Source organism: Cygnus olor, chromosome 2 (genome assembly GCF_009769625.2).
Source record: "Cygnus olor isolate bCygOlo1 chromosome 2, bCygOlo1.pri.v2, whole genome shotgun sequence".
Taxonomy (NCBI): domain Eukaryota; kingdom Metazoa; phylum Chordata; class Aves; order Anseriformes; family Anatidae; genus Cygnus; species Cygnus olor.
In genome coordinates, this window is record NC_049170.1 from 59,757,568 (window position 1) to 59,780,995 (window position 23,428).

General features: G+C 41.3%; 1 protein-coding gene across 12 annotated transcripts in view; it reads left to right on the top strand.

Annotated features, from left to right (window-relative positions):
• Window positions 1-23,428, top strand: part of GLI3 (GLI family zinc finger 3) — a 223,478-nt gene that overhangs the window by 123,017 nt on the left and 77,033 nt on the right. For 10 of the 12 annotated variants that reach the window (XM_040547619.1, XM_040547624.1, XM_040547621.1 and 7 more), the window contains one exon: window positions 1,080-1,185. In XM_040547619.1, coding sequence (XP_040403553.1) covers window positions 1,080-1,185 — 106 coding nt within the window. Of the gene's footprint in view, window positions 1-1,079; window positions 1,186-21,717; window positions 21,850-22,480; window positions 22,633-23,428 lie in introns of those variants that run through there. The other 2 variants (XM_040547630.1, XM_040547629.1) reach the window with 2 other exon arrangements.

Genomic DNA, 23,428 nt, shown 5'->3' on the forward strand with positions numbered 1-23,428 from the left:
TTCATCTCAAGTGGCAATCAGGTAATAATTGGGCAGGATCTGTTTGTTTTGTGCCTCTGGAGAGGCTCAGCACTTCTCGGGGAACTGTTTGAGTTTCGTGCACTTGGGATGCAGCCGGGAACGGCACGGACTGACCCGCAGCCTTCGCGCACGCCGGTGGCAGAGGTGCTCGTCCAGAACCAGGAGGCGATTCTGCCGCAGGCGTGGTGGGGAGACGTGGGGTGGGCTTGTGCTCAGCCCCTCCGTGAGAGCCCCAGCGGGAGGTGGGGGAGAGCAGGGGTGGCCCAGGCGCATTCCCCCTTTTGTCAGCCTGGTCGCTGAGGCTCTCCGGAAACAGTAGGGAATGGATTCATGGCAGCTGCGAGCCCCATCCTTGGAGGGAACGGGGCAGGGGTGTGTATGGCAGCTGAGGGTCTCCGGGTCTGCAGCCACAGGGACAAAGCAAGCACTCGTCCTTTTTAAGAGCGGTGCACGGAATGAACCGCCTTGTCCTTAGGCTCATTCCTCCTGATGCGTCTGTCTGTCCATGCGATGCAGTTAAGCATCTCCGGTACGGCATTTCTCAGTTGCATTTCCCTCTTAACTTCGTTTTCTGATTTCCTCCAGATTGTCATTTCTCAGCAGGCTGCTTCAGTTTTTCTTTCCGTTGTAGGACTGTGCACATCTCTGAGGGTATACATGTTTATTGTATTGTGTTCTCTGCCTTCACTTTTCTTCCTGGGATATATTTTCTTGTTTTAATAAAAAATAAATCAGGAATGCTTATGAAAGGCTTGATGGTCCTTTTGATCTGACACTTCACATATGGGCACATAATTATTTATTAAAGATTTCTTTATGTCCCTTTCCATTTAAGCTATAAAAAGAGAATAGTGAAATTAGTAAGTAGATATTCATGCAAATACAGTGGGCCAAACGCTCAGACAGACCTGACTGACTGCAGCAGGAAAGCAGAATTCGACCTGTAAGTTTTAGAGCTGTTGGCACACATTTTAACTATCTTTTCTGTTTTGATCAATGTTATTTCTAAAGAGTCACCAGAGATACTCAGATCTAGGAACCTCGCTTGTTTTTTTCAGATCCGCCTCACCTCTTTCCAGCATTCCACCCTCCTGTGCCAATTGATGCAAGACATCATGAGGGACGCTACCATTATGAACCATCTCCCATTCCTCCTCTGCATGTGTGAGTATTCAGTATTTCCTCTCTGCTTCAGTTGACTATGCTGCCTTGAAGAATGGGCAAGTATATGAATCTTTGCCATGCTTAAAACCGTGCACCTGGAGCACTTTGCCAGTCTAGCCGAAGAGAGAGATTTACTTTTAGAAAGCATAGAGGGTATCTGTTTATGAAGCAGAACCAGGCTGGTGCCTGAGGAATTCCTGTTCTAGTAGGTGGCTGGCAAGTGTTACCTATATATTTTGCTGACATTTATTCTGTGTGCTGTCGTTCTATAAATACTAAATTAAAAAGTGCTGAACCCTGTGAAATACAGCCAGGCAAAACGTGTATTTTGTCTGGATTAGACTTGGGATTCTTCATAGCTAAAATTCTCTCTTGTGCCAAAGGTTCTTTTTCCAGTGAATGCTATGAAGCATAATGAAATTTTTGGTAAATTTTCATAGTCCCTGTTGTGTGCACGCACAGGCAATCGGTTGATTGATGGGAATGTCACCCAAACAAAATGGCAAATGTGATAGAGCACATGGTTTACACAAAGATAAAAGAAATGAATACCAGTGATAACATGCATTAGAAAAGGGTGGTAGTGGTGAAATCCTGTAGAAATAAATATTATCTTATTCTATATGTGGAGACAGATATCAGCATTGTAGAATAAAACAGTTGTGTCCAGAAATCTGCTATATACTATTAAAAATGAAGCTGAAAAGCAAGGCTTAGTACTTTGCTAAAAGGCTTGATATATACATTTAATCATATCTACTAATCACCTCTCATACTGAGAAAATAAAAGAAGAAAAGCGCAAGTAATACTTTGAAGAATAATGTGAGTTGTTTAGATGGCAGATTGCTTTGCTATGGCTATTAGTTACAGCTGTGTAATTACATATATGCAGAAGAAAAATGAAGTTGTTTTAAAACAAGTCCTCCTCTGTGAGCAGAATTAATTGATATTAACAATCCTAACTACATGCCCAAGTACACACACAATATTTTACTAACAGTTTTTTTGGATCAGTCTTCTATTACTGAATTGTAATTTTAGAGCAGATTTGCCTGGAGGTAAGTAATAAATCTGTGTTGCAGTCTTCTTGGGCATTAGAGGAAAAGTGGGTATTTATAGAAAGGGAGAGTGCAGAAACTTGTGATTTATTCCTGAGTTCCTCTGATGCATCAGTATCTACACTGCTGTCAAACACGTTATAAAGTATACTCAAATACACATTTAAATTTGCTGCTAAAAATGTTGTAAACTGAAGGAGGCAGGCTCATACAGAGTCATTACAGTCATCCTAGATTTTGCAGTGCATGTGAACATTCTGACTAGATGTTTCTTGCACTTTTTTTCCATTGTTTTCAAAGCAGAAGGAAATAACCTGTGGCTGGGAGCTCAGGAAAGGGTCCTGCTCCTTCTAAAGCTAATGGGAAATTTGTCGTTGTCTTCAATGTGAGCAAGACCATGGTAGGAAGCCCTAGGAAGCAATTCCTGCATTGTTGCAAACAAGTGTACCAGTTCCATGGCTTGCCAGAGCAAGCGCAGCAGGCCTGAGCCTGGTCAGCTGGTGAATTAGATCCAAAGTGGATCACTGACGTGTTTTAACTTATGTTAGCAGAGGGGCTTCTTTCGAAATCTGGGCACCAGCTGCGAGCCTCCACTGAGGCTTCTGTATCCCATGCTGGGTGGGGCCCTGTCTGGCCCCCATGATGCACCTGCAGGCAGGGGCTTTTGCGTGGGTACATCGCCATCCCCTGCTTTGGGTGACGATGGGAAATTGGGAGTAGCATGTATACTGTTAGAGTGCCAGGGTTCCTGTAAGAGCTCCTAAAGACGTTGCCTCCTTTGGAGTTCGGCGGTACTCCCCTCTGGTGCCGCGCTTGGTTGCTGGAATCAGAGCAGTGAGTCACGCACACCCGGCACCCCGGTACCCCGCTGGCCCTGCCTCAGAGCCGTGACTCAGCCGGGCCCTGCAGAGGCTTGTAAGAGACCAGGAGATCTTAACACAGTGCCGTATGGCTGCAGGCAGTTGCTTTAGAGACATGCTCTGATATTGGCCCAAGCTCTAAGCTGAAAATTTCCTTGATATTGGCCATTTATTTTTCCATAAACTCCTGTCAATTCTTCTGCTCATTTAGTTTATGTCACCATTAAAATGATGAGCTGTAATAGATCCTTGGTCCATTATGATCAGTGTAATTAAATGTAAATTCAGAATTACACAACTTAAAAAAAAAGTCTGTTGGACTCAAAGAGCTTCTTTGTAGGTTCTAAGGTTTCTCATGCTTTAGCGGGTTTCAGGAATATATTTTGATGTTTGTATGTGACAGACACCAACAGTTTTCTTGTGAGTTTTACAGACCCTGCTGTAAGTATCACTCAGGAATGTTAGATTTGGGATCTTTTGGAAATTGTTTGGACTGCAGTCCTAACGCCATAGAAAGAAAGGAAGGAAGGAAAGGAAGGATGGAGGGAAGGAAAGAAAAAGAAAGGGAAAGAAAGAGGGAAATGGAAGGAAAGAAGGAAAGAAAAAGAAAAAAAAAGAAAGAAAGAGAAAGAAGGAAAGAAGGAAAGGGAAAGAAAAAGAAAGAGAAAGAAAGAAAAAGAAAGAAAGGAAAGAAAGAGGAAAGAGAAAGAAAGAGAGAGAAAGAAAGAAAAGAAAGAAAGAAAGAAGGAAAGAAAGAAAGAAAAAAGAAAGAAGAAGAAGAGAAGCAGAAGAGAAGCAGATATGAGAAGTTATTTGAGAATTCTGAGAGAAAATGGCTAGAACACCAGTGAGGATACATGTTTACCCACAGTTTCATCAATTACTTCATTGCATGAGTGGTTTTTCTCCTTGGCTTCATAGCACCTTCAGATGTGGAAAAATAAAAAATATAAAAATAAAAAAAGCAAAAGAATTGGAATAATTCCAATTATCCAAGCTCCTAGAAATGTGTTCCAGAACCTGTCAAGCCTTAGTGAAATTAGTTAGGAATAATACAAGTGCAGAAAAAATGTGGAGGTGGCCTTGACCACATGATATCTACAACATATGCACATAGTTTTGAACAGTGGCCAAATGAAAAAAAAAAAAAACAAGTGGAGGAATTTTTAAGGTGTTACAGGTCTCTTATGTACTTCCAGCTCTAAAGATATACACATATTTATATGTATGATTTTTGTAGTTTAATTGCTGATGGGCAGAACTATATCCCAAATTTCACCCTGGAGCCAAATTTTATAACTGAGTTATAAACCCCTAAAACAGGGGTTTATGTTTATGATGGAATTGCTGACAGATGCTTATGTATACTAGGACTAGCAGGCATTGCTGTAATTATGCTATCATATCCTATCATTAAAGGTTTCAATTGAAAGAGGTTTATAAATTGCTTTTCTTCTTAGATAAACCACCCTACATTAAGGCATCAACGATATGGTGCAGAATTAAATTAAAATCTCATAAAATGAAATATGTTCTGTATTAGCTGTTTGACACTTAATTTGCCTCTGAATGAGTAGAGGAAATCACAAATTAACCTGCCTTTGTTTTTCCAACCATGGCTTATTAGGTGTTAGAACAACTGCAATTACAGACCAATAATAACCCCCAACCCTTATGAATATGTACTGAAATATGTCACTTTGTGTTACCAAAACCTGTTTGTTAGGACTGTTTAGTTATCCTGGAATTTCCACAGTACATCCTCGGTTTATACTTCAGGGAAGACGTATGAAACTTCAATTGTTCTTTAGTAGCAACATATGAACACTGTAATTGGATCCAGAGCATGTGTTTTCCTATTATTATTTTTTTTCAAATTCAAGGCATGAATCTTAGTTTTCAGGATATTTCCAGTAAACTGTAATTCAGTTTTACTACTTTTCATTGAACTAGCAAGATAAATTACTTGTTAAATATCATATGATTAAAACATACCAAAAGAAGCATGGCTTTAATAATCCCACTGGTTGTTTTGGTTTTCTTTGTTGTTGCTTTTGTGTAGCTCTTTCTTAATTTTCAAAATTGATTTCTGAAGTCAGGTACTAAAGCAGAAACTGAAGCTAAGCTCATTTTTAGTCCTTGACATTTGCCAGTCCATCCAATAGAGAGAGACCCCTTCTCCAAGTAGTGTCCAGTGATTCAAAATCATGCTGCTGCTGAGGGTATTTGAACATAAATTAATACTTTGAGCATGCTATTTTTTTATTTTTATTTTTTTACTCCTTAGGAGCCAAATCATAAATTTGCTGTTAGCTAGCTCTTAGTCATCTGATGTCTTTGTTGGAATGAGTCGTTAGCAGTGGGCAGAAGAGGAATAACAGCATCTAGACTATTTTTATGACAACACAAATGTAAATAGCTTTACAGTGCCACAATTTTAAAAATTTGGCTTAGCCAGGATGAGAATTTTATTAGTTAGAAAGAGAAAGCTCCAAAGGCAAAGACAAACTTTTACTCACGGATTTAACTGCAATGCTTTAAGAAGTTACTGTCTGTGGTCACTCATCTCAACAGCTTTAAGGCGCTGCGTTAATAGGTTTCTCCTGATCTGCTTATTACAGAGTTGGGTTGGACGGCCTTTACGCAGACCTGAGGTAGTATTTCCAGGTATCACTCATGTGGCTGTGAAGGAAGTCTACCCCACAGAGGTGGGGCAGGGGACAATTGCAAAGTGGCAATGTCTGGAATGGCTCCAGAGTGTCTGTGCATGTCCTCAGAGTGGTTAATGGGCATGTTGTAGGAGGCTAGTACAAAGTTAAAGTTTCAGGGCTGAACATACTACAGGAACCATGCGTGTTCTCAAACATTCATCCATTTAGTCTTCATCTCTCTTTCTCTTGCCATCCCATTTTCTGTTAGCCCTGGGCTGTGAGTAAGGGAGCATGAGCAAGGAAATCCAAATGAAAGTAAGCCGATGTTACCCGCACGCTCGTGGCCGGGGAAGTTTGCACTTGCAAGGAGGAAGCTGCAAGTTAAAGCTGCTGTCTTGTAACTTCCTTGAATCAGCAATACTCCAGGCTCCTTTTTTCTAGTTGCTGATTGAGGCTTGCAGGGATCCAAGTTTGGCAGTCACAAGCTCCAAAATTATGCACATGCAGATAATTATGCATGTGCCTAGCAGTAATCCCCTGAACCAGGTATTTTGAACTGCGTGAATGCACCGGCACTAAAAAAAAGCATGTGTTCTGTTTGCAGTCAGCTTCAAGTTCATAAAAAGAGAGTCTGATTCCTGGATATGTTATTTCATATCTAATTTATACAGACATCAGTTACACAAGGGTGAAAAAGAAAGAAAAGTCAGGCCCAGGCACTTAGCTTTCATCACCCTCTGATTTTGCAGTACAATGGGAGATGTCCAAATATGAGAAGACTAAAGTGTTGGCCTCGCAAACTGTCCTTGATTGTGAGAGAAACTGCTTGCCATAAGGTTCATAGGACATTTTCCCAACCTTATCACAGATATTTTGATTTTGTCCTTATACTTTCTTTCCTAAACTCTTACTTCTTTTAAAAATCTTAGTGTTTTAACCTCTTAAATCTTCTACCTGCCACTTTATCTCAGTGTACCTCTAAGCCAGAGACTTGACAAGGAGCTTCTCAGTTTGTTGGAGGATTCATTGATTCTCTTATAGTGGGAAGTAGAGCCCCAGCCAGTGTGAAAAACATCACTGGTTGAATTGGCTTTAATTACTTTAAGACTTGGAAGAAGTTTTATGGTTTAGCCTGTAGCCATTGAAGAATAAAGGCTGGGAAGATCTTAGGATGGTGAAAAGATGACTGTAGTTACAAGATTTCCAAAATCATCCATGAAAGCATTTTCTGTAAGCAAGGAGAAATCTTGAAGAGGAAGCACCCCAAGAAACCTGTCCCTGGAAGTGGGGAAGGTGCAGCACCAGCATAAGCAGTTAATAGCCAAGGACATTGTTACAGCAAGTATTTGGGAAGGAAGCACTATGGTCCAGTGTCTTGGTAAGCTTATTCAATTTTAGTTTTTTAGTTTATGCCATGGATATGCACATTGTAGGCTCTGTAGGCAACACACATGCCTCTTGGTGACAGAGCGGTGTGCTGATGGTAATTCATAGAAGTCAAATAGCTGGGTTGGATGCCCATGCATAATCATCAGGAGTTTTCATTCAGTGCCAGACCTTTTACAAATCGGGGAAGAGGAGGCCTGAGTCTAGACCAGAATTGTGCTCTCTCATGCAGTATGTAGTGTTGCATCATTTAAAATAGTGAATCAGTGTTCTGTTCAGCTGGTACTACTTGTTTAGTAATATTTACCATAAGACTTTCAGATCATAAATTCTCCTTTGCAAGCACACTTGCAGAGCAGCTTCAGAAACAAACCGTGTTTTTAAAAAGTATCTGAAACTGGGGAAAGTTTGGAAAACAAACAATTCTGTGTTTGGTGGCATATTCTGAATCGCAAAAAAAAAATGGTTAGGTGCTACTGTTACATTTGTGATTCTGAAAGCTGGAAGAAAAAAATGTGCATGCATTAAAACAGGGAAATATTTTTGAATGTAGCTGTTTTACACAAATTCTGTTACATTGATTTGGTTAGGTAAGCTCTAGTCTAAAGTTTCTGCACGTTCTGTTGAAGTCTTTATATTTCTCCTGGGTTTGCTTCCTACTAGAAAAAAACAGAGAGTATTGGGAAAATAGTATCTTATTTAAAAGATCTTTTATGCTGGCAAATAAGTTCTAGATCAAATGAGGATTCACCACTAAAAATCGTCCTCATTTTTAGTGAGCACATTTACATGAAAGCCAACAGAATTGCCTCTAACTGCACCAGATTAAATTTGGTTCACATCATTCATCTGTTTCTGTTGCGGATAATACTTTGTGACATAATCATTTTCTCTGGAGTAGCTAATTGTAATGCTAAGGAACTACAGATTTATAAAGGAGAAACAATAGCGGCAGATAAATATTGCTTTAACAGAGAGTCTTTGTTCTTATACAGTGAGCTTGATTTCAGGATGGCTGGGGAAGTTATAGCAATTGAAATACGAGGAAAATTTTGGTGAGACTTCTAATGTAGAAGGAAAATCTAGACCTTGTAAAATGCAATGATTTCTTTTGTTAAAAATTGTTTTGTAGAAACTTTCCCCCAAATTTCTATTCATCTCTTATGTTAAGAAAAAAACGACAACAAAAATCATAAACACAGACCTCATCCTTTTCTTTCTCCGTGCCTTTTCCTGCTATTATCACAAGCTCTCAGAGGCTGTCTGGTGCCCTGACAGCCACCCTATAAAGCCGCATGCACAAGTGGGGTTCACCTCGTATTCTTTCCTGCCCCACGGAGAGCCAAAGATGCTAGAGAAACAGCAGTCCCCAGACTTATGAGAAAGGTATGCTTTCACCAGCAGGCTGCTGGCTGACCACCATTCACGATACAGTCACTCGGTAGCAACAACAGCTTGCAGGACCGATCCTGGCAAAGGGAGGAAAGAGAGAGGAGAGCCTTTGGTGGTCATTGTATTAAGTACACCTGAGAGGGTGGTTGACACAGGTTCGTCTGGGGGGACATAAATCCAGTTGAAAGGGGTTCTTAGAGTGGTTTGCATGGATTACGGTGCTGAAGAGAAACAGCTTCTAGTTTTATCAGCATTAAGGTATTACCACTGGGCAGCAGTGCCACTTGGCTGTTTTACCCCATCTGGGTCGTTAACAGCACTTAGACGAATTCCCGGCTGCCAGTGAGAAGTGGTTCCCTAAGGCAGGCTTTCAAACCAGCATAAATTAAGAGCTGATGGAAGCAAAATGAATGGCCACCAAAGTCATGCCTCAGGACACCTTCTCGCATGTAACATTTTGCTGTAGACTGAGGAATAACTAGGCATGGCTTCGAGCATTTGGGATGCTCCCTGTGTGCATGTATATGTACAAGTGTGCACATTTGTGTGCATGTGCGTGCACCCTCTTCATGTAATAGGATGAGTGTCTTTTCTTGGATTTATTATCATGGACTTGGTCTGAGTTATTTTTTATTTTTACAGTTAAAACTAGTGGAAGGATCTATTCAGAGTCTGAGAAAGATGGAAAATTAGAGGGAAAACATGAACAAAACAAGTAGGAAAAATATTCATGCACAAAACCACGGAGGATGCAAATCAGTGGGTCATTGTCTTAATTTATCATTTAACCAAAAAAAACATAGAATAGCTGCAATACCAGAGTTTTGCTACTTGAAATTTATATTATCTCATTCTGTTATCAGCTGCAAAGAATGCAAGCTCTAAATATAGCACATTCAGAGGCTCAGAGCCTGTGGTTTCTTGGACAAAATTCCTGTGTTCTTTGTGCTGTAGTCAGCAGTATTAGTCGAGTGAGCAGATATTGACTGTGGTATTCACGTGCAGTGAACCAGAAGCAAGCCAACTCTATAGAGGCTGCTGTCAAACTTGTTGCAGTGGCCTGTGAGGTACTGGACTGTGACAGACTCCTTTTTTTTCAGTACAATTCTTCCACTCATGTTAAATCTTGCTTCAAAGAGAACTGAAATGTTACAGTCTTAGCATTCTTTTTTCTTTCTCTTTTTCTGCTTTCTTAAGTGTACTGGTGAGATTTCTGTGTTGTGAATTGGAAGTCCCTAAAGTGAGAGTAGGTATAAACTGGAAGAAATGCAAGCAATGAGTATGTCTGCAGCGTAGGAGCACAGAGCATCTTCATCGTACTCCCACACAGTCTTTCCCCAGCTTGGGTTCTCTCAAAGGCATCATGGCCTATAATCTTGGAGTATGGATTGAATTTAGTTCAGAATTTTTCACAAAAAAAAGACAAGGCAGAAGTTAAATACCGCCCTACTTCCGGATTTACCACCCTTCGCTCAACCTAGTTTATTATTTATATGCATGTATGTATCTATATTTGTTTGCAAATTTGTAACAGAAAACAGAACAACAACAGAAAGCTGTTGTTGATTGTGCTTCTGAGGTATAGGAGACTAAACTAGCTACCCCTTGCATATTCTTTATTATATGATGCAAGAGTAAAAAAAAAAAAAAGGACCTTAATTCTACCGGTAGGAATGTGCTCAATGGGTATTTTATCTGTGTGCCTCAGGGTAGACTGGGCCAACATTTGTGGCTGATTTTATCGATTAATAGAGGAAGTGATTTAAAGAAAAACGTCATGCAGTTTGATTTTTGCTCTTAGGATGGTTTACATGACCAAAGAAGGACTTGGGACTTTCTTTTAGAAGATGCTTTTCATTGAAGCTGGGGCCTATGTACTTGCTATTAAAAACTAGGCAAGAATATGTTGCGTAGGCTCTTCAAGCATTGAAGCTCTAGGTCTGATCCTGCAGTAGGTTATGGCTGCATTTATAGTTAGTTTGCTCTGTAGGGATGTTGGTGAGTTTCTGGAGACCCCGCACAGGTTAGACACAGAGGCAAAACATCCTGAAGAAATGAGCCAGGAATACGTTCCTTCTCAAGGAATGAACTGACCTGTCTTCTCTTGAAAGCATTATTTATGGGGTGCTGTGACCAGTGGTGTTAAGGATCAACAGAAAATTAGGGAGTATTTCACATGAGAGAGAATTTCTAAACATATCAGATTTAAGTAGCTCTCTCTTTAAAGATACACATCTTTCTGTCCTGTATCTCCTACTGAAATTCAGCCTAGATTTATCATGGCTTTTTCTCTGGCCTGTGTAAGAAAAGACTGATGGTCTAGTCCAGTTTATAGAGGCCACCAACACAAATAGCCCCATTTAACAACATTGTAGACAGATTTGGTGGGGAGGGCAGGAGGTGTATGACCAGGAGCAATCAGGTGTTCTCAGCTTCACTGTGGAAGATCACTATCAGCATACAGCATCAAGACAGTACCAGGAAAGCTTGCATAGCTGGTCTCTGCCTTGGTTTGCTGTACTCCTTCCATGGACATCAGGCTTTTCTAGAAACTATGTTTCTACTCTGGTGATTAGATTGAATTGCAAAGGTGCAGAGGTAGCAAATGTGTAGGTTGTCCTGCTGGTGCAGCTATGTCCCAGATTGGCCAATTTGTTCTTTTTGGGGTTTTCATCTGCAGCCGTTGCTAGCAATTGTGTTTAGGGAATTAATAATGATTCCAGCACTTAGATACTGCATGCATGTCAAAGACTTCAAACCTGAACTTACTACTTCTCTAAAAATATGCTGCCAAAACATTTATTTGCTTTACACTTACTTAATGCTTGTTTTTCACATATTTTCCCCCTATAGCCCCAGTAGAAGTGGTGCTCCCACCCATTTGGGGTTTTTGAGGTTGTTAAAAGATACAGCTTGGCTCAAGGAATGCTTTTTAAACTCCAGTTTTGCACACAAATAAAGCAAGAACTGCAGTGTGAAGTCTTTGTCCCTTGTTTCTTCTGACGGCTATGGTATTCCAGTCATTATACATTCAACATTTGTGAGAACCGACTTGTAGTGCAGATTATGTAGCATCACAATGGCTTTCAATGCCTGCAAGATCAAATAAAGAAACTGGCCCATGTAAGAGAAAACTTCTTAGCCTGACATGAGAACTGAGTATTTTCCCACTCTGATTTGGTTGCACCCCAGCCAGCCCCCACACCTGGACCTTCGGTACCAGAATGGAAAATACAGGAAGCAACTGTTTGCAGAATTTCTTTCTTCCCCTTTAAAACTTCGATTTTTCAGCGTTCACCTTTGCTATACATTGTGCTTCATATAGCTGTGAATTCTACTGCCCTCCTGGATGTTGGTGCTGATCTTTTGCTTGTCTGGTGTTTGTGGTGGTGCTCGGAGGAAGAGAGAATGCTGTCACTTGGTTTTCTGATAAATGATCCTCGCAGAGAGCTGAGAAGCAGCTGTGTGACTCCTTGACTTCCAGTCCTCGGTACAGCGTATATGTGCACATGGAACTGCCACTGATCCCCGCCCCCCTCCCCCCCCCCCCCCAAATTAGCTGCCACGGATTGATGTGGAGTGGGACGAGTCATGTCTGAAAATGCCCTCTGTATTTTATGCAGACAGTAATTTCTATACATCCGTGTAATTGTTTTTGCTGCAGGTAGTACTGTTAGGTGAGAAATTCTAGCTGGTGCACTATGTTCAGTAATAGTTGCCAGTCCTTGTGAATATCAATTTTGGGCTGTCTGGTAATGTTAGTACAGAAATGAGAAGCAAATCCAGCCACATCTCAACAGAAATGATTAATGCTGAACCTTCACATCACTGTTTCTGTTAGGGTTGTAGTCCTTTAAAGTTAGAATTTGTCAAATGTTCCCTTCACAAACAAATGTTGGTAGCAGTTGCATTATGAAAGACCTTCAGTCACCAAATTTGTCTTTTGTTATTGCCAGTTTGCTTTTGTTTTAAGCAGTTGAGATCTTATTTCAGCATGTATAATTAGAATTGAAGAAAAGCTTTCTTCCTTTCTCTTCCCCAAATCTCATTTTTGTGATGTTGTGGACATGACTTATAATAGGAGCATGAAACAAAAGCTGAGGGGTTTGGTTTGCTTTATTTATTTATAGTTTGGAAAAAGAATGTTTCTTGCATCACAAAACAGACTTTGAAGGGGGTATTCATATGAGGTAACATGAGAGGCTTTTCAGGTATTTTAACGGGCTGAAGAATGCCTGCTTTCTGCTGTCTTAGCGGAAGGAGTTAAGGGAAGAAGAGAAGCCCAAATTCGCTGAAACAATAGTAAGCGTGACATTCTCAAGTGCTGGGCAGAGAGGGCTTATGGCAGTGAAGGAACTAAATGAGGAGAGAGGTACTTGTAAGTACTCTAAAAGCTTAGTTCTCTAAAAATTTCAAAACACTAAATTAGGGACGTAATAACCCATTAGTTGGAAATGATGTTTTTAAGAGAGCAGAGTACTTGTGAAATTGAAGTATCAGTTGATTTCAAAGTCTAACGTTATTGTCACCAATCCCACCCATCACAAGAAAAACGTCCCAAGAATACCACAGGAGCATTGGTGAGGCTGACACCAGGCTTGCCCTCTTCTTTCTGGTCAAGCGATCCCCTGGTGGATACAGGAATCTGGTCTTCAGACCGTCAGAGTGGATCCCAAGGAGCAATGAAGTCTTTCCTCGGAGGGTATCAGTGCACATGGGCAGGAGCAGTGTTTGCGTGCTGGCTGCATCCTGATCCCATCTGTGAACAGCGAAAAGATAAATGAGGAGGAGTTGTAGAAAGCATTTCAACTCTCTTCTTAGCTCTGTACTGTTTGGATGTTCTTCTTCTTTTTGTAGTCACGCATACATGTACATATGTGCGCCTTCTCTTCTGTACATAACAACTTCAAGGATATTTTTTAAAAGACCTTCAGGCATTTTCTGAGTGTTTTTGAACCACTGCACCATTCACCGGTGTATTTACTTGGATAGAGGTCTTCTTTGATGAGGTTTTTGTCATGCGCACCCACTGAAGTTTCAGTGTACTCAAGCATTAGAAAAGCCACTATTTGAGCGCCTTTGTTTTCTTTGTTGAGCTGTTTATTTTGCTTTCTTCCCACACAGTTCCCTGGCCTCGCTCTGACAACTGCTTTTCTGCATGAATTACATTCCTCGGGGCCGCAAGTCTCCTAATTCTTCCAGTCGATTTGATTCCTGCCTGTGTGATTAGTCCTCTGCTCCAGCACACAGTTGGTCTTTGCCGAGCAAACTGCTTGCTAAGTGCCTTTAACATGAAGACCTAACTACATTTTTTAACCTCATTAGTGCGTAGGGCACTGCTTCATTCTGGCTTAATAACATGGCCACTATTGAATCATCACTTGCTCTAAAACAGGTTACAAAAAGGTTACCTAAGTTGTCTGGTTTTCTTTTCATATGACTGTGCTTGTGCTGGATAACAGTCAGTCTCTTTCAGCACATGTCCAGTTTTAGCTTGGAAGTCCCTCTTGGAAAGGAAACCCATCAGTTCTGTTCAGTTAGATTTGTGATGATGAGAAATTTTGTCTTTGGATGTTCAAAAGATTCTTGGCACCTATTTGGAAACAGTGAATCTGATGCAGCCTGTAAGAAAATGTGATTTGGGGAGAAAAGAAGAAGAGGCTTTTGGGGAGCTGATAAAATTCTTCTATTTGTTTCACCTTTGGAGTTACAAAGATCTCATCTTCACCAGTTTAAATGCAGACTTCTCACTATAAGGCTGGATTTACAGCCATGCAGCCGCAGTCTGAGTTGGTTCGCTTTGTCTCACAGGACCAATTTTTAGCTGAACGTATTGTCACTGAAATTTAGATTTCAGTTGCAATTGCCTGTAAACTTGAATGGTAAAGATATTCCAGGACTTAAAAATGTTGTAAATAGACTAAAAAAAGAAAAGTTTCCTAAGAAGACAGCGTCACCAGGGAAGCGGGGAAAGAAAAGAGGCACTGGGTCACATGCCACTTGTGATAGTGCATTTGTGCAGTTGCATAGCACAGCCACTCAGAGGGTGAGACTTCATGATTAATGGTGTTTATTCTTGACAGAAGCCTCCTTTATTTATCTGCAATACAGTTTAGTGATTTTATCAGTCACCTGAATGAAAAATATTCAGTCATACCAATATTGCAGTGTAAATTGAGTAGAGTCACTTTTTATTATATCTTTCAGCCTTATCATCTGCACAGTAATTTTCTAGCAGGGTTTTGATATAGAAAGGCTGGATTTAGCTGTACTTGACACAAAGCCTCTTCAATTTCCCCTAAAAGTTCAGGCTACTCTTAGAAATGCGTATAAATATATATATAAAACCCTCTTATCCAAGCAATTTCAGGATTTGAAAGAATAAAGATAAAATGCACAAACCTGGATGCGAGAAATGTTAATGTGAAAACATCTAATAGCTCTGAAGCCACTGGTGAAATGCTCTGTAGTGTTTAAGCTTGTGGCTTACTGCAGTTCTTTTTGCATGGCTACATAGTCCGACTTTCTTCTAATCAATCATCATCCAACTCCAATCAGCATACAGGCAGAGCCTATCGCTCATCCTGGGTGTAATTTCAGAGTTGAAGACTATAATGGCCACATACAGCACATTAGTCACTGCGATAACAGCTAGTGGCACTCCTGAGGAAGGGGGAGGATGGGGGAGAGGGGGAATAAAATTCTTCTCATTCTCACAGTGCATTAGTGAAATAGGAGCAAATGTTAAACAAATGTTTATTCAATTAGCTGACTTAACAGCATTAAGTGTGAGAAAGCTTCTGACACTCCTTTGACCTGCTGTTTTGTGGGAGGGGAGGAAGGGGAAAGGGAAAGAAGAAAGGGGTAGCAGAACGCAGGCAGGATTTATATATACGCCCGCATGCTCCTGTGATGGTGCCTCTGTGGTTAAACACTTCAAGAGATGGCAGGTGCCCTGCCTTTAACCAGGAGGAAGCTAAAATTTGAATAGCAAGTGAGACCACCTCTAGAGCATCAAAAGCGAATCGTAGAGCATGGAAGTTTGCTGTAGGAATGCAGTTGGTAATTTCACTGTCCGATCTGTTATTAATAACAACAGATAATTAGTATGCTGTAGACCTTTTAGACTTTCCTCCTGCACTTTGTGCTACCACATGAAAAAGGAATGGTATATTGGAGGCCCATGGCAGTCTCTCGTCTAATGTGTAGCAACACATTTTCTGAGCTTATCTGAATAACATTTGCTTGGAGTGTGAGTCTGTTTTATATTTTCAATCAAGAGTTGTGCATCAAATGTAGCATTGATACGTTATCCTTGATATATTAGTGGCCACAAGTCATTAGACTTGGAACCAGCTGAAGACGGGAGGAAAAATGTACCAACACTGAGGCTGTGCTGTGCTGTGTAGATACAGGATCTTATTCTATTTATGGTTCATAGAAGTCAGTGTGAGCTGAGTGAGCTAAAACAATTCCTTGGTAAGGCTCTACCAGAAACAAGCAATGGAAATCCCAGCTGGCCAAATCTGGCTAGTATTACTTTTATTGATTGTTTGCATTGCTGTAATGTCCAACAGCTCTGTGCAGGGTCAGCACTCTGTGGAGTGAGTGTTGTGCAAATACAAGGAGCTCGACGAAGACTTCACAGCCAATATGTTTTGGCAAATGAACTCTAGTGAGTCTTGATGTGTGTGAAAGCAGGTTAACAGTGAGATTATCATTATGTGAGGGTGAAAATATGAAGCCCAAGCTTGACTTGGAGAAACATTGAGAAGACAGGGTTTTATGTGCATTTTGAAAAAAATAAAAAACATAGTACCTACATACACTTTTTAGGAACACACGAAAAGACTCCAAGCCAGCACTTGTGCAATGAAGAAATGAATATGCTCAGTGGCATCTGAAGTAGCAGTTGCTTAGTGTACAGGTGTTAATTTGGGATGAAAGTCATCAGCATTACAGCTTGACCTTATGTAAACAAAATGTTAAAAATATTAAGTAATTGAATGAATATACACTCTTTTTTTATGGTATAAACATCTCTTGAGTGAGTCCATGAACTGATGTTTGGGTTATTTATGAAGTATTGCAGGTAGCAGAGAAAGTAAGTAAAAAGCTGGATCTGCATTGAGGCAGTCCATCAGTTGAAAATAAGGAATGCAGTCACTGACTAAGGATTTGGTGTGTTGATTAATGTAGCCAATTTTTAACTGTAACTGCATAATGTTAAGACTTCCCAAATAAGGAAAGGCGAACCAGAGTAATATGCTTTTGCTGTGGGTCATCAGCTGGTTGTCTTGCATGATTTCCCGCACCACAAACATTGCTTGTGCAGTCACTTGTATCTTTTCCTGTGCAATAATACCTTTTAACTTTATGAGGGAGAAAAATTCTGATCTAACCCAAAGTTAGGTTGTTTGTATATTTTATGAATTTGCATTCCAGAACTGCACCCGTTTTGTAAGATGCTGTCCTTGCCACAGTGAGAAAATATTCATAGCATAGTGTCTATTAGTCTGACCTTGTAGACACCAAGCACTTCCTGAGCACTTTGCCACAGTTTTACATCTGGGCAAACAGCTGAAGAGCAAGTGAGCAAACTCGTCAAAGGTGGCAGAGTAGATAAGTGATGGAACACAGAACAGGGCCTGTGTACTTCAAATCCTGGTCTAGTTGCTTTTATATGTAAGCTACATAGGCACCGACCCATTCATGATTGATTTGTACATGTATCTACTGAATGGAGGGTTACTATCACATGTATTTCTGTGACTTACTTCCTCATACTGACTATAGGGCCAGCATGAATCTAGGAGAAAAAGCAAGCAAAATATTGACCAGTGTTGGAACATGAAAAGGAGTATAGGAAATCAAGGTTCTCATATTAGGAGTTGCCATGTTGTCATTTTCCCTCCTCTTCCTTTCCACCATTAGGAAATTACAGTAAACAGTGCAGTTCTTTGTAGTATTTGGAGCTCTTTCACGTGAAGAGTGCTCTGGCATTTCCATATATTCAATTAACTCCAATTCTTTAAACATTCTAAATCATTTGCTTAGCTGTCCTGATTTCAAGAATGCCATACAGCTAACAAATTCAGTTAGAAGTGCAAGGAGAAAAGGAGCTGTGGAATTGCATTTTAAAAATAGGCATTGCTGTCCTCACTGTCCTTGTATTGAAGTCAGTGGAAGGTTTTCTGGTGGCTGTCAGGGCAGCAGAATTAGGTCAGCACTTTGTGCTTATGAAAAGTATATTCACAATCGCTTCAGGATTTTATTAATGAAATCAGCGGACAGTTTCTCATTGATTCAGGTTTATATAGTATTGAACCCTACAATAACAACTAAAGATTTTGAGAAGCAGAATGATTGTTTGACTCATGATTTTCCCATATCATTTTGGTGTACAATTAGTTGCATGAGTCTGATTTATCAAGGACCTACAACCATGAATATGCTTGTAACAGTGAGGAGTAATTTGATCATTTGGGCTAATCACAACTATTAGAATTGTTCTCACTTGTATTTTCAGGGTCAAGCCTTACTATATTAGAACTCAGCTTTCTTAATATGACAAGTTTTTACTAGCCAGTTGTTGACTGCTGGTGCAAAATGGTCAGTCTGTACAAATAGTTATGGTATTAAACATGCATAATCATTTAACATGGGAAGTATTACCAAAGGGATTTAGCTATGTGCTTTAGAATAGGACTATTTACCTAGCAAGAAAAGTACTTATTGCTATTTCATCTTCCAGGGTCTACTAGAAATAAAAGTGTTAACGTTTTGGGGGCATCCATCAGAAGATTATTTGAGATTAAAAAAAAAAAAAAGGTAAAAAAGAAAAGGATCATACACAGTTTAATGAGTTCAACATTTTTCAATTCTTCAAGCAGGACTGAATTGAACAGATATCAGAGAAACAGCATGGATATCATTGGTATGAGAGTTATGCCATCAATGCTTCCTCCAGCATTGAATAACGTACTGTTAAATGATTAAATATCGAGGTTTGAACTTTGACACTTTCATAATATAACAAGATGGATGAAAAGGCAATAATAAATTAGGTTATATTACAATATTTCATCCCACTTCGTTGACAAGCTTTGTTCTGTGAGATAGATTATTGTTCCATCTGTAACCTCAGCTCAGTGTCATATTTACAATGTTATAGTTAAGGATCACTTGCTGTTTTCAATATAAATGTATTTTTCAACAGATTCATAAAAGAGCCATTTAAAAATTTATCAGGACAAAACTTGGCATTAAAATATCCAGTCCTGGAATTATAGTTTCCTCTAAAATCAGGAAATGCTTAAATCACCATTATTTTTTTTAAGATAGGTTATGCTTAGAAGAGGTTTTTACCTAAGCACAGCTTAAAGCAATTTGGAAGCCATTTGTGACAGATCACCTCTCTAACACCAAACCAACCTCAAAATTTTGATCCAGACTTCCCTGTGACACAGACCTTTGTGGCTGTCCTGAATGGCCTTAAATCTGCTTCCAGGAAACATTGCTATTTTAGTGCCTTCTGTGACAAGCATGGAGGTTGCATCATGCATCTGGGCCCACTGTACTTTTCATAGTTGCAGGGGATGCCAAACCAGGGACCATGTGCACTATATTGATATCTTGGCACGTTTTAGAGAAGTTCCAGCTCTCCAAAGCAAAGAAAACCGATGTGAGGATCCTGAGGCCACTAAGAGGCCTTAACTGCATTGAACAGCCTTACTTAGGACCTTCACCCACAGACATGCACCCAGAAGTGCGTCTTAAGCTTAGCCCAGGGCCCCCAGTCCTTGTCTGAGCTCTGTTGTAGGTGTGCCTGTCTCTGGCCCTGGGTGGGCCTGGGTCCTGCTCGGGAGGTACCTGTTTTCCTGGATGGACCCCTCAGACCTATGATGTAGCTTGTCTCCAGTCCTGTCTTTGGCCCTCATTTTGCACCTGACTGCGCCCCTGGATGGGGTTCATCACTTTGCTAGAACTCCGACTGCTGATGATCCCTGTGATCAGCACCTGGCTTGGCTCACCCGGCCCAGATCTGGTGGGACTGAGTGCATTGCCTGTGCCTGGGTTATCTAGGGCTCCTGGCTTGCCTTCTCTTAGGGGCAGTTGTCTCTTGCTGCTCCTTGGCACCTTGAACTATTCCTGCCCCTGGAGTAGTTCAGAAGCATAGGTGGGAGGACAGGTGCAAGTTTGTAGGGAAAACAAGGCTGGGTAGGGAATGCTCTGCACCTTCTCTAAATGGACATCTGGAGCTAAGATGGCAACTCTTACCTCACCCTACTGCACCAGTGGTGAGAGACAGAGACTGGAAATTATTCTCCTGAATCCTGTCCATTTGGCACTGAGCAGGTGGGGTGGCTGAAGGACCATGTATGAAGTCAAGTTCTGTGTTTGCTTACGTACCTATAGATTTTTGCTGCTACTCTGTTCATAGCCAGAGAGCGGTATTTCACCTGCCTGAGTGGGCCTCTCCATTTCCACCAAAGAAAGGGATAGCATTTCCACTTGAATTTGAAGCATCTGATCTTCTTCACTGAAAACTTACCGAACGCTTACGTACCAAAAGCAACCTAAAGCGTGTGATATGAGAACCCCCTGCTCTCACTGCTGATGGAAAAAATACGTGATCATTTCAGAATAATGCTAGGTAGTGATATTTTGAAATAGATGTAACTAGCTCATGATTGCCACATCAGCTTTCAGAATACCGTATTTCTCCTTCCCCAATTTAGAAAGGGTTACACAGGCCGAAAAGGGAATTGCACTTTGTTCAGTTTTTGTGATGGCTGAATTCCAAAGCTGCTGGTGGTTGGTCTTTGTGTGAAGAGTTTCTCCACTGCAGCTGTAAGCAACAGAACAAAATGACACACCAGTTTTATGAATAATAACTGAATTCTTACTTATAGCTCACCTGTAGTTCAGCAGTGGCCAGAGAAAGTATTAAAAAAAAAAGTGGCTTCACCCTTTTTGTGATTTATCATGCATCTGATTCTGTTTGCAGCTGCTGAACTTGTGTGACCATGTGAGTTTTTAAGACTCCGCAGACACCTCAGTAACATTCATCAAGGAAAGTGTCATGACTAATAGGAAAAAATATACCTGCCTCCCCGTACATTGATCTCACTGCCTCGGCATGCACGTGCCAGTCTCCTGCTGAGTGGTTGAGACTCTCCAGAGCATCAGAATCTGGACAAGGGGAAGTTGGCAGACTGGAGATGGGTAGGTGGTGCTGTGTTAGGTACAGTAGTTGTGTGTCATTCAAAGCATTTTGACATGTTTGTGATGAAAAGGAAGGCAGTCTGGCCAGAAAGAAGGAGACACCTACATAGGCAGCCCTGCTTTCTGCTGCTTCTCTGTCCCGGTTCTGTCCCCTCACAGTTCCTCGTGCACCCCCAGGCTCCTCACAGGCATGGTGGTGTGAGAAGCTGAAAAGTCTGTGACTTAGTGTAAGCACTGCTCTGCAACAACTAAAACATCGGCGTTATTCTCAACCTAAATCCCAAACACAGCACCATACCAGCTACTAGGAGGAAAATTAACTCTATTATTATTATTTCTCTTACTTTTCTGTCCCATTTAACTGTCTTCATCTCAACCCATGAACTTTAACTTTTTTTTCCCCCCATTCTCTCTCTGATCCCACTCGGAATTGGGGGGTGAGCAAATGTCTGTGTGGTGCTGAGCTGCCTGCTGGGTTAAACCATGGCGTTCTCTTATACGTCAGGAGCGTAGGTGTAGTCAAGGTTACTGAGGATTAGAATAAAATCAGCCTAATGTCACAAACCCAGGGACCTCTGTCTTCAAATAACTGTTCAAACTATCTTAGGCATTGTATTAAATTTGAGTTTGCAGGAGCTGCGGGTGCAGACGCAAAGGTCCTGGTCTGGAAGAAGCCCTAGTGCTCTAAGTGTGCTGCTGAAGAGGAAAACCCCTGTGTAGAAGAAGATGCACAGAATTACTGCCTATCCGTGGTTTACAAATGAGGCATGAAATGTCAAGCAGTATCTCTGAAAACATACCTGCCTTTTTTCATGCTGAAGGCTTGTTGTGTCCTGTGGCATGGCCTCAGACTCAAGGCAGAGCACCATTTGCCAAGGCCAGTGATGAACTGCATGTGCAATAAAAATGTTGGGGGAGGAGTGCCACTCACATCTGGAGATGTGATTTGCTTGTCACTAACAGTGTCTGCAGAGCCAATCCTGGGCTGTAGTGTTTGTTATTTACACAGGACAAAAGTCAGTCTTTAGTGGTATGTGAAGAGGTTGCAACATAAGATCAGATGCAGCATGGGAAAACAACAGCTAAGAGTAAGCACGTCTGGCTGCACCCTTTCTAAAAGTCATATTTTAGTTTGAAGGAGGGAGTTAAACAATTCAAAAGATGTCCATGCTGAAGTTTACCATGAAGGGGAAGGAAAGGAAGGGATTTTCCATTTATTGGAAGAAATCAGGAGGGCTCAGACAGCGGGAGCTGAGAGCAGATGAAGGCAGAGGGAAAATGGGACAGTAGGAAAGGAGTGTCTGGAAGCACAAAGGAGTGAGGAAAGCACAGGCTGGAATTGAGTTGGAGAAGTTAGCAGCAAGTTAAAATCAGATACTGGAGAGAAGATTAGTAAACATTAGAGTCCAGAGTCAGGAATTTTATGTGGAATCTGATGACTCCTTCTTTCTGCCTTTGCTAATACAGCGTATGTGCCTGCTGCTGATTGATGTTACCCAGATGGGTGTCCTTTCTGTAGCATCCTCAGACACCAGGCACGCGGAGGAGAGGAGGGAGAGGAAAAGGCAGGGCAGAGGAGGAGAGAAGCAGTTGAGTCCCAGTGTCCTTGAATGGCTCCCACTGGGTCTGAAGGGAGAGGCTGACAGCCTGGCTCTTCATCTCGCTCCCGCTGCAGCGGCTGGCTGTTGGCCAGTTGGAGAGCGAATCACTGAGGATAATACAGACTCGCAGCCTTCTTGCAAAAGCTGTTTAACAGTTTTCTGTTCTATATGCACCAGATAACACCAGGGCTCCTGCTTGCCAGCACTCTGTTTGGGTTTCAAGCTCCGAGTTTATACGACATTAGAAGAAATGATTTGTAAAGTGACATTGTGAGTTTCCAAACTTAGTTTCTTTGTTAGACGTGTATCGAATTTGCTATACTACTGCATTTTCCTCACTGCTGGGATGGGAAATTCACCCTGTAATGTGATATCCAGCTGTGGTATTTTCGCTTCCTACTTCGCCATGAGTTTCAAGGCTCCTGCATTCCACCCTTGGCCTGGCAGGGAACCACAAGACAGCTAATGCTTCATGGCTGCTTGGGTTTCACAATACCAACCAGAGCAAAGCTGTGTTTCCACCAAAGCTGTGTTTCCAAAACACTGGCGAATCAAAAGCATGCAGAGAAAAGGTGCTCTGAGGAAAGGGGATGCCTGCTCTGCACAGTGGTGGGAAACTGCTCCTGGTTTCTGCTGCTAAGTGCATTTTAAACACAATGAATGGAGAGTGACTGGACTTCTCGTGGGTGCTTTGCCTGGGTGCCAAAGGAGTGATTGCTCTGATGCCTGCTGCTAGCACACAGCCAATGCAGCTCTGTAACAAACTTCAGAGCAGGGAGGTATTTTCATACGTGGAAGGCTTACCTTGCAAAAAGCCTTGCGAGGGCAAAAAACACACAGAAGCCAAATAAGGAAGGGAAAGGGGGAAGAGGGAGAAAAGCACAACAGGAAAGGTCTTTATTCCCCAGATTTTATGAGCCCTTGTGGATTTTGTTGCAGGGAAACTGGTATCCTGTTAGGAATGCATAACTTTGATCTCTGTCCCATTCATAGGTTAGTGTTTCCAAGCTGATAGCAGGGTAGAATTGTCTCCCATGTAAGATTATGTTCTGTTGGCCTTTTAGGT